Source organism: Oncorhynchus nerka, linkage group LG26, assembly GCF_034236695.1.
Source record: "Oncorhynchus nerka isolate Pitt River linkage group LG26, Oner_Uvic_2.0, whole genome shotgun sequence".
NCBI lineage: Eukaryota > Metazoa > Chordata > Actinopteri > Salmoniformes > Salmonidae > Oncorhynchus > Oncorhynchus nerka.
This window is the reverse complement of record NC_088421.1, coordinates 40,979,507-40,994,970: the sequence shown is the minus strand read 5'-3', so window position 1 is coordinate 40,994,970 and position 15,464 is coordinate 40,979,507. Positions and strand designations below refer to the sequence as shown.

General features: G+C 43.1%; 1 protein-coding gene across 1 annotated transcript in view; it reads left to right on the top strand.

Annotated features, from left to right (window-relative positions):
• The first annotated feature begins 782 nt into the window (after nt 1-782).
• Nucleotides 783-15,464, top strand: part of LOC115124308 (BAH and coiled-coil domain-containing protein 1) — a 182,120-nt gene continuing 167,438 nt past the window's right edge. Inside the window, 1 exon segment of the mRNA XM_065010965.1 lies at nt 783-1,336. Within this exon segment, the coding sequence (XP_064867037.1) occupies nt 1,066-1,336 (271 nt within the window). The 5' untranslated portion in view covers nt 783-1,065.

The window sequence follows — 15,464 nt, the reverse complement described above, 5'->3', positions numbered from 1 at the left end:
AGTAATGAAGGTAGCGGTAATGAAGGTAGCGGTAATGACTGTAGTAGTAATGAAGGTAGCAGTAATGAAGGTAGCGGTAATGAAGGTAGCGGTAATGAAGGTAGAGGTAATGACTGTAGTGGTAATGAAGGTAGTAGTATTGAAGGTAGCAGTAATGAAGGTAGTAGTAATGAAGGTAGTAGTAATGAAGGTAGCAGTAATGAAGGTAGTTGTAATGAACACTGAACTGCTCTAACACAGACCTTTATGAGGTTTGTTTGCAACATTTGGATCCCTGAAAGGATCTTGTCAGGTTAAATGTGCTTTGCCATCAGTAATTACAGATACTGTCCACACTATGCAGTGACGTTCAGGTACAGCATACAGCTCGTGACGTCGTGAAACATCCATAGAGATACCCACACTCTGTTGAATCAATGCTCACTCTGTTGAATCAATGCTCACTCCGCTGAATCAATGCTCACTCTGTTGAATCAATGCTCACTCTGTTGAATCAATGCTCACTCTGTTGAATCAATGCTCACTCCGCTGAATCAATGCTCACTCTGTTGAATCAATGCTCACTCTGTTGAATCAATGCTCACTTTGTTGAATCAATGCTCACTCCGCTGAATCAATGCTCACTCTGTTGAATCAATGCTCACTCTGTTGAATCAATGCTCACTCTGTTGAATCAATGCTCACTCTGTTGAATCAATGCTCACTCTGTTGAATCAATGCTCACTCCGCTGAATCAATGCTCACTCTGTTGAATCAATGCTCACTCTGTTGAATCAATGCTCACTCTGTTGAATCAATGCTCACTCCGCTGAATCAATGCTCACTCTGTTGAATCAATGCTCACTCTGTTGAATCAATGCTCACTCTGTTGAATCAATGCTCACTCCGCTGAATCAATGCTCCCATTGTTTTATGAAGTGAAAATCATTGCCCAGAAGTTCTTTTCCAGCAGGTTCCCCCCATGTTTTGTGCTTTGCCATAACTTTAACCGAAGTCTCACATTGCCTCACATTTAAGGGCTGTTCAATCGCCTATTCATTGGAATATCAGAATTAACGTGAGAAAATGTGCCTGGAAATCAAGGTACTTCTAGCCATAATCTCTTCTCTCCCTCTCCTTTCTCTCATGGTGTCCATTCTCTGTGTGGCTATAGGTAGTGGTCTGATGGGGAACTCCTCTGCCTCCTTCATGGGTACGTTCCTGGCCAGCAGTCTGGGCTCGTCCTCCCACCCCTCTCACCCCTCCCGGCCCCCCTCCTCACCCTCTTCACCCGGATCCTTCCGTGGTGGGCCCCACTCCAGCGCCTCTCAGATCTGGTTCCCTCACTCACACGAAGGTAAGAGAGAAACGCCACAGGAAAAACAATGGAATGAGTGATGCCTGACCACCGATTTAGCATGATGTCATCAGGTATATTTAGCTCACAGTCTTCTCAACGTGACGGAGGCCTTTAAGGATCGACAGCCACATAACATATCCTCATGATACACACATCCAGGGGTTCTAGGTGGTTTCATTTTTCAGCTAAATGTAAAGATGACTCAGCACTCTGCACTCTATGCTGCCATCATTATTAATGGACTTGTAAGAGAATCCCCTACTTGTCCTTCTCTCCCAGTCTATGAATCCTCAGGACTCTATCTTGAGCTGACGTTAAGGCGGCGCTGGTGTCAAACACACGTTCGTTGGCAGTTTCCACCTGTTTAAGCCAGAGCTCTGCTATTTTCAAACTGTTGTGCAAAGGTTGGTAATTGACCTGTCTTTTATCAGCTCTTTGTGCTCAGGTGGGAGGGGTGGAAATATTGTAGGTGTGTCCTTAAAAAGGTGATCCAATGGGCTAATTTCAGGCAGCTCTCTTTTTGGGCCTTATCAACGGCTCCTGGGTCGTGTTCATTAGGCACCAAATGGAATGAAATATTCAGAAACGGAGGGGAACAGGGAGGTATTACCTAACCTGAACTAACTAAATAAGACACGCTCATTTTCATGTTCTCCTACAAACCGCTTTCAAACGTTTTCCATTGTGTGCCCTAATGAACACAACTCAGGTCCTGGTTCTCAGCCGTGCGGTATGGAACGCCGTTCGGGTCTTTACGTGTCAAAAAAGATACACGTCAAATACCACAGTTCTATTATAGAATGTTGTGTGTGATGAATTTGCACTTGCAAGCCAGGCGCCACCACTACTATCAGTAGCATTGTCAAAGCTGTACAGACAAATCTGCAAACAAGCAAACACCGGCAACGAACGATGTGTTTACAATACCGCCTTGGTAATAAGGCATTATTTGTTTGACCGCAACTTCTTTGGAATCAGCTAGCACCCGTACAACTTGTGGTTTTGCTGTGTTTTTGAGGAAGAACATTGTTTGCTTCAAATCCATCAGCTAGCTAACTTCTTTACGACCAGCACTGTCCAGAGCTCGAGGAAGGGCAGGTGGGCGAGACGACTTTACCAGCATCATAGCATACGTATTGATGAATCGTTGTGACATATGGAATACGAGTGATAGTCTAGTCAATGTGTAATAACTACGTAAACAATGAATGAACTCGTTAAATTATTATGTGACGTGCTGTCATATTCAAGGCCTGATTGGTCAACAACCTTTTTTGACACGTAAAGACCCAAACGGCGTTCCATAGTACGGAGCTGCAGCTTAACAGCGTGTAATCTTACTCTGACAGCATGTATTCTCAGCCTGGGTTGAGTTTCCAGTGGAGGACAGACAGCTTGTAATCCTTAAGAAATGAGCCCGGCTCCCACCCTTTTCTCTGGGCTCTGAAATAGGCCTCTGCCCCTCCCCTGGAGCATGTTTGGGGTGAAGCACCATGCAGTGTTTTTTAGGATGGAGTGACGGGTCAATAGTTCAGCCAAAAAATGTTACGGTATTCAAATTCACGTCAGCAAGAATGTCACTCAGCCCACTGAACAACACACACGCACGCCAGTAAAGAGGTTGCACAGACTGCAGGGTTGGGCTGTTCAGCTGTTGTGTCTCTGGTGCTTGTGGTGGTTCCCACCCTACCCAGGCTCTGACTGCCTCACCCGACCCGCCTAAACACAGCAGACTCAGGGTATGCCAAGCCCCAAGCATAGCCTCCTTGTTTAAAGGGATAGTTAACGCAAAATACAACATTAGTTAGATGGTTCCTGGTGTACACACTACTTCCAGAATTAGATAACATCTAACTAATGTTGTTATTAAGGTGAACAACCCCTTTAAGAAGGAACTATCTAACTAATGTTATTATTAAGGTGAACAACCCCTTTAAGAAGGAACTATCTGAGTACCCACTGGGCACAGACATCAATACAATGTCTATTCCACGTTGGTTCAACGTAATAACATTAAAAGGACATGGAAACAACGTTGATTCAACCAGTGTGCCAAGTGGGTAATGTTGTCATTAAGGTGAACTACCCCTTTAAGAAGGAACATTCTAACTAATGTTGTCATTAAGGTGAACTACGCCTTTAAGAAGGAACATTCGAACTAATGTTGTCATTAAGATGAACTACCCCTTTAAGAAGGAACATTCTAACTAATGTTGTCATTAAGGTGAACTACCCCTTTAAGAAGGTACATTCTAACTAATGTTGTCATTAAGGTGAACTACCCCTTTAAGACTAGGCCAGCTGTTGTGTCTTGGCCAGGGCAAGCCAGCGGGGAATGTGCTGCAGGATCTACATTGTGTTTGTGGTCACTGATAATCACTACTCTGGTCGTATGATGTGTAGCTGGGGCTGATGTTGTTTGATGCAGCTGTGGGTCTGTTTGTTGTTAATGGACACTCTGATTTGGGGATGGGCGGCCCTTAGATGTTGCGGCCACAGAGAGTCATGCACTTATTCACTTCCCGCCATGGATTTATGGGATTTAAAGGGGCAATCAGCAGGTGCTACATCCATTTTGTGACTTATAAATGAATGATTTATATCCATTGATTCTTTAAGAATATATCTTATAAATGCCTCATGAGCTCAGTTTAACTGTTGTACCCCATTAGAAACCCAAACTATAAGCTTGTTTTACTCTAATGTTTGAAAACAAATAAAATGTCAACAAACACTGTATAGCCTCAAAACATGATTAAACTATACGTTTGATATAACTGAAGGTCAATCCTTGTATCCGTAGTTCTGTCTATGAATATGAGAGTGGTTAAATGTCTCCAGCCCCATCCCTCAGCTTTTTACCAAACCAGGGGCGGGGAGTCTAGCTCATGCTTAGACAAATCCATGTTTAAGGTATTCACATGGGAGGCAGGCAACATGGTGTTAGTGGATGGAGTTATAGCCATCTCTCTGAAACAACATGGTGTTAATGGATGGAGTTACAGCCATCTCTCTGAAACAACATGGTGTTAGTGGATGGAGTTACAGCCATCTCTCTGAAACAACATGGTGTCAGTGGATGGAGTTACAGCCATCTCTCTGAAACAACATGGTGTTAGTGGATGGAGTTACAGCCATCTCTCTGAAACAACATGGTGTTAGTGGATGGAGTTACAGCCATCTCTCTGAAACAACATGGTGTTAGTGGATGGAGTTACAGCCATCTCTCTGAAACAACATGGTGTTAGTGGATGGAGTTACAGCCATCTCTCTGAAACAACATGGTGTTAGTGGATGGAGTTACAGCCATCTCTCTGAAACAACATGGTGTCAGTGAATGGAGTTACAGCCATCTCTCTGAAACAACATGGTGTTAGTGGATGGAGTTACAGCCATCTCTCTGAAACAACATGGTGTTAGTGGATGGAGTTACAGCCATCTCTCTGAAACAACATGGTGTTAGTGGATGGAGTTACAGCCATCTCTCTGAAACAACATGGTGTTAGTATATGGAGTTACAGCCATCTCTATGAAACAACATGGTGTTAGTGGATGGAGTTACAGCCATCTCTCTGAAACAACATGGTGTTAGTGGATGGAGTTACAGCCATCTCTCTGAAACAACATGGTGTTAGTGGATGGAGTTACAGCCATCTCTCTGAAACAACATGGTGTTAGTGGATGGAGTTACAGCCATCTCTCTGAAACAACATGGTGTTAGTGGATGGAGTTACAGCCATCTCTCTGAAACAACATGGTGTTAGTGGATGGAGTTACAGCCATCTCTCTGAAACAACATGGTGTCAGTGGATGGAGTTACAGCCATCTCTATGAAACAACATGGTGTTAGTGGATGGAGTTACAGCCATCTCTCTGAAACAACATGGTGTTAGTGAATGGGTTTACAGCCATCTCTCTGAAACAACATGGAGGTACAGATGACAGGGAGAATGAGAGAACGATGGAACCAGAGAGATTAGCACTCTTCTAGTTCCCACAAAACACAAGTTATTTTTTTTTACCTTTATTTAACCAGGCAAGTCAGTTAAGAACAAATTCTTATTTTCAATGACAGCCTAGGAACAGTGGGTTAACTGCCTGTTCAGGGGCAGAACAACAGATATGTGTGATTTGAACTTGCAACCTTCCGGTTACTAGCCCAACGCTCTAACCACTAGGCTACCCTGCCGCCCCAAGTGAACATGGCGTCAGTGTGTTTCATTTTGAACTTTTAGCAATGGGTATCGAAGCCATGGGGAGATTTCTGAGCTGGAAAACAGAATAATATTAATAAGTCGGACGATGATAATGCCAAGCCTAATAAAAGTAATGGAGGTGGTAATGACTAGGATTATTACTCAGTTTGCAGTGGAGGCCATTACCCAGACTGCAGTTTAATTGTACATAATGCATTAAGATCCTGATTGAATCCAGACTGTTCATCAACCACATTCAGCTGCTCTGTCTTCAACATAATTGCATGTTGTCTTTTTACTGTTTTGCATTAAAAGCAACTCATCAAAATGATGAGCGGGAACAATTACCCAGACTCCTCGCCTTCTCTCTACGGGTGTCGGCCTGTCGGCTGTATCCCACCAGCAGCAGCACAGAGCATACTGTGTGTGTGTGTGTGTGTGTGTGTATGTTCGTGCAAGAGATTGTGTGTGTATGTGTGAGCTGGTATTTGTTCTAAGATTCTCTTGTCTCTCCAGCTACATTTCTCTGGCGCACGGTCTCTTTGTCTCTCATGTTGCTGTGATTCTGACACATTTTCATATGGAGCTGGTCTGTTGTTCATTTCCTGGGAACCATATGGAGATGGTCTGTTGTTCATTTCCTGGGAACCATATGGAGATGGTCTGTTGTTCATTTCCTGGGAACCATATGGAGATGGTCTGTTGTTCATTTCCTGGGAACCATATGGAGATGGTCTGTTGTTCATTTCCTGGGAACCATATGGAGATGGTCTGTTGTTCATTTCCTGGGAACCATATGGAGATGGTCTGGAGAGGAGGGCTGTTCGTTGGCACACAGTGAGAGGGAGAGGTGGAATAGGGGAGGAGCTGTTGGGATCTGGGTGTAAAGACACTATATATACAAAAGTATGTCTACACCCCTTCCAAAAAGTGGATTTGGCTATTTCAGCCACACCTGTTGCTGACAGGTGTTATAAACTTGAGCACACAGCCATGCAATCTCCATAGACAAACTTTAGCAACAGAATGGAAGAAGAGCTCAGTAACTCTCAACATGGCACCGTCATAGGATGCCACCTTTCCAACAAGTCAGTTCATAAATGTTTTGCCCTGCTAGAGCTGCCCCGGTGAACTGTATGTGCTGTTATTGTGCCGTGGAAGCGTCTAAGATCAACAACGGCTCAATCGAGAAGTGGTAAGCCGCATAAGCTCACAGAACAAGACCCCCGAGTAGTGAAGCACGTTGCTCGTCAACATCGTCTGTCCTCGGTTCAAAGCTGCCTCTGGAAGCAACATGAGCACAATAACTGTTGTTGGGAGCTTCACAAAATGGGTTTCCATGGCAGAGCAGCCACACACAAGCCTAAGATCATCATGCACAATGCCAAGCGTCGGATGGAGTGGTGTAAAGCTCGCCGCCATTGGACTCTGGAGCAGTGGAAACGTGTTCTCTGGAGTGATGAATCACGCTTCACCATCTGGCAGTCCGACGGATGAATCTGGGTTTGGTGGATGCCAGGAGAATGCTACCTGCCCCAATGCATTTTGCCAACTGTAAAGTTTGATCAAAATCAAATCAAAGTTATTTATATAGCCCTTCGTACATCAGCTGATATCTCAAAGTGCTGTACAGAAACCCAGCCTAAAACCCCAAACAGCAAGCAATGCAGGTGTAGAAACACGGTGGCTAAGAAAAACTCCCTAGAAAGGCCAAAACCTAGGAAGAAACCTAGAGAGGAACCAGGCTATGTGGGGTGGCCAGTCCTCTTCTGGCTGTGCCGGGTGAGATTATAACAGAACATGGCCAAGATGTTCAAATGTTCATAAATGACCAGCATGGTCAAATAATAATAATCACAGGCAGAACAGTTGAAACTGGAGCAGCAGCACGGCCAGGTGGACTGGGGACAGCAAGGAGTCATCATGTCAGGTAGTCCTGAGGCATGGTCCTAGGGCTCAGGTCCTCCGAGAGAGAGAAAGAAAGAGAGAAAGAGAGAATTATAGAGAACATACTTAAATTCACACAGGACACCGGATAGGACAGGAGAAGTACTCCAGATATAACAAACTAACCCTAGCCCCCCGACACATAAACTTCTGCAGCATAAATACTGGAGGCTAAGACAGGAGGGGCCAGGAGACACTGTGGCCCCATCCGATGACACCCCCGGACAGGGCCAAACAGGAAGGATATAACCCCACCCACTTTGCCAAAGCACAGCCCCCACACCACTAGAGGGATATCTCTTTTGATGGAGGATGAATAATGGTCTGCGGCTGTTGTTCAAGACCCCTTGACTTTTTCCACATTTAATTACGTTACAGCCTTTTCTGAAATTGATTAAATGAATGTTTGTCATCATCAATCTATACACGATAGATACCCCATAATGACAAAGCAAAAATAGGTATTTAGTTTTTTTTTGCAAATGTATTAGAAATAAAAGCAGAAATACCTTCATTACCCTAAGTATTCAGACCTTTGCTTGAAGACCCAGGTTCATCCTGTTTTCATTGATCAGCCTTGACATGTTTCTACAACTTGATTGGAGTCCACCTGTGGTAAATTCTATTGATTGGACATGATTTGGAAATGCATACACTGGTCTATATTAGGTCCCACTGTTAACAGTGCATGTCAAAGCAGAAACCAAGTCATGAGGTGGAAGGAATTGTCCGTAGAGCTCCGAGACAGGATTCTGTCGAGGCACAGATCTGGGGAAGGGCATCAAACACAATCTGCAGCATTAAAGGTCGCTAAGAACACAGTGGCCTCCATCATTCTGAAATGGAAGAAGTTTGGAACCGCCGTCCGGCCACACTGAGCAATCGGGGGAGAAGGGCCTTGGTCAGGTAGGTAACCAAGAACACAATGGTTACTCTGACAGAGTTCCAGAGTTCCTCTGTGGAGATGGGAGAACCTTCCAGAAGGACATCCATCTCTACAACACTCCACCAATCAGGCCTTTGTGGTAGAGTGGCCAGACGGAAGCCACTCCTCAGTAAAAGGCACATGACAGCCCACTTGGAGTTTGCCAAAAGGCACTTAAGGACTCTCAGACCATGATAAACAAGATTCTCTGTTCTGATGAAACCAAGATTGAACTGTTTGGCCTGAATGCCAAGCATCATGGCTGGAGAAAACATTGCATCATCTCTACGGTGAAGCATGGTAGTGGCAGCATCATGCTGTGGGGATGTTTTTCAGCGGCAGGGACTGGGTGACTAGTCAGGATAGAGGGAAAGATGAATGGAGAAAAGTACAGAGAGATCCTTGATGAAAACCTGCTCCAGAGCGCTCAGTACCTCAGACTGGGGCAAAGGTTCACTTTCCAACAGGACAATGACCCTAAACACACAGCCAAGATAAGTCTCTGAATGTCCTTGAGTGGCCCAGCCAGAGCCTGGACTTAAACCCGAAATAACATCTCTGGAGAAACCTGAAAATAGCTGTGCAGCGATGCTCCTCATCCAACCTGACAGAGCTTGAGAGGATCTACATGGGAGAAATGGGAGAAACTCCCCAAATACAGGTGTGCCAAGATTGTAGCGACATACCCAAGAAGACTGTAGGCTGTAATCGCTGCCATAGGTGCTTCAACAAAGTACTGAGTAAAGTGTCTGAATAGTTATGTAAATGTAATATTTCAGTTTTTACTTTTATATATTTGCAAAAATTCTACAGACCTGTTTCTGCTTTGTCATTATGGGGTATTGTGTGTAGATGGACCCAATTTAAACCATTTTAGAATAAGGCTGTAACGTAACAAAATGTGGAAAACGTCAAGAGGTCAGAATACTTTCTGAATGCACTGTATATACACTACCGTTCAAAAGTTTGGGGTCGCTTAGAAATGTCCTTGTTTTTGAAAGAAAAGCACATTTTTTTGTCCATTAAAATAACATAAAATTGATCAGAAATACAGTGTAGACATTGTTAATGTTGTAAATGACTATTGTAGCTGGATTTTTTTTTCTCAAGCTAGAAACTCTAATGTACTTGTCCTCTTGCTCAGTTGTGCACCGGGGCCTCCGACTCCTCTTTCTATTCTGGTTAGAGCCAGTTTGCGTTGTTATGTGAAGTAAGTGGTACACAGCGTTGTATGAGATCTTCAGTTTCTTGGCAATTTCTCGCATTGAATAGCCTTCATTTCTCAGAACAAGAATGGACTGACAAGTTTCAGAAGAAAGGTCTTTGTTTCTGGCCATTGTGATCCTGTAATCGAACCCACAAATGCTGATGCTCCAGACACTCAACTAGTCTAAAGAAGGCCAGTTTTATTGCTTCTTTAATTAGCACAACAGTTTTTAGCTGTGCTAACATAATTGCAAAAGGGTTTTCTTATGATCAATTCGACTTTTAAAGTTAAAGCTTGGTCGCAAATGGGTCTTCCAAATGGACAATGACCCCAAGCATACTTCCAAAGTTGTGGCAAAATGGCCAAAGGACAACAAAGTCAAAGGACCTTGTGAAGATGCTGGGTAGCATCTATATCCACAGCCATCACAAAGCCACTGACCTCAATCTGAAAATAAAGATCATACTTTTGTGTCCTCTGGTCTGATGAAACAAAAATAGAACTGTTTGCCATAATGACAAATGTTTGGAGGTAAAAGGTGAAGCCTGACCCATTTACACCAGCTCTAAATGGCATCATAAGGAGGAATGGGCAACATCTCAAACATCAGTCAGGAAGTTAAAGCTCAACTTATTGTGGGAAGCTTGTGGAAGGCTACCCGAAAAGTTTGACCCAAATTAAACAATTTAAAGGCAATGCTACCAAATACTAATTGAGTGTATGTAAACTTCTGACCCACTGGGAATGTGATGAAAGAAAACAAAAGCTGAAATAAATCATTCTCTCTACTATTATTCTGACATTTCACATTCTTAAAATAAAGTGATGATCCTAACTGACCTAAGACAGGGAGTTTTTAACTTAAATGTCAGGAATTGTGAAAAAACAAGTTTAAATGTATTTGGCTAAGGTGTATGTAAACTTCCGACTATATATATATATATAGAGAGAGAGAGAGAGAGGGAGAGTACGTGTGAGAGAGAGAGTGTGTGTGAGAGAGAATGAGAGAGTGAGAGTAAGTGCTTCGATAAATTAGTTCCACGTGGCTAAACGGATTATGTCCATTGAGGTTTTGAATGTTTTTTTCTCTCGTTCACTTCAAACCTCTGAAAATCACACTGAGACCCAGAAATAAAAAGGGGAAATATGGAAAACAAGACAAGAAGGAAACCCTTATTTGCCCTTTGCCAGCTGGCCTCTGTCCAAATTACTGCTTGAGTTGTGCCAAACACAACGACAGCCTCATACTGTATCCTCATACTCTGTCCACACATACGCACACACACACGCACGCACACACACACACACACACAGTAGCTATAGCCTTTCCTTATTTTGATTCAGCTCTCTCTCTCTCTCTCTTTTTCTCTCTCTCTTTTTTTTCTCCCTCTTTCTCTCTCTCTCTCTCTCACTCCCTCTCTTTATCTCTGTGCATGTGCAAGCCGGCATCCTTTCCTTTAGCAAGCCTGAAGAGAAGAGATCCACAACTGTTCTGCACACTGCCCCTCCTCTCTCAAGCATCTCTCTTCTCCTCTCCTCTCTCTCGGTGTCTCGATCACTCTGTCACTTTTTCTCAATTAGTGCACCTGACAGACAGCTCTGTCTGCCCCTCCTCTCTCTCTCTCCCTCTCTCTCTCTCTCTCTCTCTCTCTCTCTCCCTCTCTCTCTCTCTCTCTCTCTCTCTCTCTCTCTCTCTCTCTCTCTCTCTCTCTCTCCCTCCCCCTCTCTCTCTGAATTCATACAGCATGTTCCATGGGGCTGTATACAGTTGTACATGTATGTTTTGTGAAAGTGAAAAGCAAACCCCCTATCTACAGTAAGTGAATGAGTGTCTGTGTGTGTGAGATGTTGTAGACTGTAGGCCATACGTCAGGCCAACCAAACCACTCAGAATGAAGCTCTACTGTACTGGTCACCCATCCACCATAGTTGTTGTAACTGTGCTGAAGCAGCACAGTACGGTTCAGGTGGGCACCATAGTGTGGCTAACAGACCTCTTCCTCTAATACTCCGGGATTATTACTCCTCTACCTGTATGTGCTGTTACAGTTTTTTTTACAATCACTTTGGCACTAATTTCAGAAAACTTGATGTAATTTTTCAAAACTCACAACCACTGATCAAAATGCTAATTTTTCAAAACTCTAACATTTTTTAGAGTTGCTTGGATACAATACACATAAAGCTAAGATCATTTGTTCATTGAACTAAAATCACCTGTTCAAAATGACACAACTTAACATCAAAGTATTACCATTTCAAAATGCAATCCACACATGACATCTGAGATGACTGTCTATTCATTTCATTACAATGATCTAACTATCAATTGATACAACTGCTCAAAATGATAAGTAACTGTTGCGTTAATCTTAATGCATAGTTTTATGGAAACTGACGAACAATATTCCATGTTGAGATCATGAAAGTTTCAGGATAACGAGATCCATTGACACTAATTACCATGGAACATGAACCAACTACATTATCTATGGATGTAATATTTCATCCTCATTCTTTATCAGACACTGTTTCTATGGTCCCATGTACCACTTCTCCAGACCATGTTTTCATATTTGACATTACTGTGCACTCACCGGCCACTTTATTAGGTACACCCATCTAGTACTGGGTAGGACCCCCTTTTGCCTTCACAACAGCCTGAATTATTCACGGTGTTGTACGTTAACTTCTCTGGGATATGTGGGACGGTAGTGAAAGCACACCTTGTGATTATGTTAGGTCAGCACCTAGCCACAGAAAAACATACAGCCATTTTCCAAAGAAGGAGAGGTGTCAGAAAAAACAGAAATAGCATTCAAATTAATCACTAACCTTTGATGATCTTCACCAGATGGCACTCCCAGGACTCCATGTTAGACAATAAATGTGTGTTTTGTTCGATAAAGTTCATCTTTATGTCCGAAAACCTCATTTGAAATTGGTGTGTTATGTTCAGAAATGCATTGTCTCAAACAAACATCCGGTGAAAGTGCAGAGAGCCACATCAAATTACAGAAATACTCATAATAAACATTGATAAAAGATACAAGTGTTATGCATGGAATTATAGATAAACTTCTCCTTAATGCAACCGCTGTGTCAGATTTCAAAAAGGCTTTACGGCGAAAGCACACCTTGCGATTATGTTAGGTCAGCGCTAAGACACAGAAAAAAATACAGCCATTTTCCAAAGAAGGAGAGGTGTCACAAAAGTCAGAAAGAGCATTATAAATATTCACTTACCTTTGATGATCTTCATCGGAATGCACTCCCAGGAATCCCAGTTCCACAATAAATGTTTGTTTTGTTCGATAAAGTCCATCATTTATGTTCAAATACCTCCCTTTTGTCTGCCTGTTTAGCCCAGTAATCCAAATGCATAATGCGCGATCACTTAGTTCAGACGAAAAGTGAAAAAAGTTCTATTACAGTTCGTAGAAACATGTCAAACGATGTATAGAATCAATCTTTAGGATGTTTTTATCATAAATCTTCAATAATGTTTCAACCGGAGAATTCCTTTGTCTTTAGAAATGCAATGGAACGCAGCTACCTCTCACAAGAGTGCGCGTGATCAGCTCCTGGCATTCTGCCAGACACCTGGTTGAAACAGCTCTTTCTCTCCCCCTTCACAGTAAACGCCTGAAACAACGTTCTAAAGACTGTTGACATCTAGTGGAAGCCATAGGAAATGTAATACCCCATAGACACTGTATATTGGATAGGCGATGACTTGAAAAACTACAAACCCCAGATTTCCAACTTCCTGGTTGGATTTTCTCAGGTTTTTGCCTGCCATATGAGTTCTGTTATACTCACAGACATCATTCAAACAGTTTTAGAAAAACTTCAGAGTATTTTCTATCCAAATCTACTAATTATATGCATATTCTAGCTTTTGGGCCTGAGTAGCAGGCAGTTTACTCTGGGCACCTTATTCTCCAAACTACTCAATACTGCCCCCCAGTCCCAAAGAAGTTAAGAGATGCCCTTCTGCACACCACTGTTTTAAACAGCTGTTATTTGAGCGTTTGTGGCCTTTCTGTTAGCTTGAATGAGTCTGGACATTCTCTTCTGACCTCTCTCATTAACAAGGTGTTTTTCCCACAGAACTGCCGCTCACTGAATGTGTTTAGTTTATCGCACCATTCTCTGTAAACTCTAGAGATTGTAGTGCGTAAAAATCCCAGGAAGGCAGCTGTTTCTGAGATGCTGGAACGGTCAAAGTTGCTTAGATTACTCATCTTGCCCGTTCTAATGTTTGGTCAAACAACATCTACAGCTCTCTACTCTATATACTCTATATATTGAGTTGCAGGCAGCCACATGATCCGCTTTTCAAATGTAACCTTCCTTGATGAGCTAAATCAGGTCTGTAGAGCTGATGGCGTGACCTATGTCATTGTGTGGGATAATGTCAGGTTCTACCATGCTCAAATGGTGCAAGCATGGTTTCAGGCCCATCCACAATTTACCACCCTGTACTTACCACCATACTCTTCTTTCCTAAAACCCGATTGAGTTATTTTTCTTCACATGGAGGAGGAAGCTATATGATAGGCGTCCTCACGAACAAGCCGCGCTTCTCCAGGCCATGGATGACCCATGCAATGACATTACGGCAGACCAGTGTCAGGCCTGGATTCGCCATGCCCGAAGATTCTTCACAACATATTTGGCTAATGAAAACCTCCATTGTGATGTGGATGAGAACCTATGGCCAAATCCACAAGACAGGGTTGAGGGAAATATAGAAGTACAGTAATCAATCCTTTGTTCTGGTTTTTACAGTAAGCCAGGTGAGGAGCACTGCAGTGATGTTTTACAGTAAGCCAGGTGAGGAACACTGCAGTGATGTTTTACAGTAAGCCAGGTGAGGAACACTGCAGTGATGTTTTACAGTAAGTCAGGTGAGGAACACTGCAGTGATGTTTTACAGTAAGTCAGGTGAGGAACACTGCAGTGATGTTTTACAGTAAGCCAGGTGAGGAACACTGCAGTGATGTTTTACAGTAAGCCAGGTGAGGAACACTGCAGTGATGTTTTACAGTAAGCCAGGTGAGGAACACTGCAGTGATGTTTTACAGTAAGCCAGGTGAGGAACACTGCAGTGATGTTTTACAGTAAGCCAGGTGAGGAACACTGCAGTGATGTTTTACAGTAAGCCAGGTGAGGAACACTGCAGTGATGTTTTACAGTAAGCCAGGTGAGGAACACTGCAGTGATGTTTTACAGTAAGACAGGTGAGGAGCACTGCAGTGATGTTTTACAGTAAGCCAGGTGAGGAACACTGCAGTGATGTTTTACAGTAAGCCAGGTGAGGAACACTGCAGTGATGTTTTACAGTAAGTCAGGTGAGGAACACTGCAGTGATGTTTTACAGTAAGCCAGGTGAGGAACACTGCAGTGATGTTTTACAGTAAGTCAGGTGAGGAACACTGCAGTGATGTTTTACAGTAAGTCAGGTGAGGAACACTGCAGTGATGTTTTACAGTAAGTCAGGTGAGGAACACAGCAGTGATGTTTTACAGTAAGCCAGGTGAGGAACACTGCAGTGATGTTTTACAGTAAGCCAGGTGAGGAACACTGCAGTGATGTTTTACAGTAAGTCAGGTGAGGAACACTGCAGTGATGTTTTACAGTAAGCCAGGTGAGGAACACTGCAGTGATGTTTTACAGTAAGTCAGGTGAGGAACACTGCAGTGATGTTTTACAGTAAGTCAGGTGAGGAACACTGCAGTGATGTTTTACAGTAAGTCAGGTGAGGAACACTGCAGTGATGTTTTACAGTAAGCCAGGTGAGGAACACTGCAGTGATGTTTTACAGTACGTCAGATGAGGAACAAT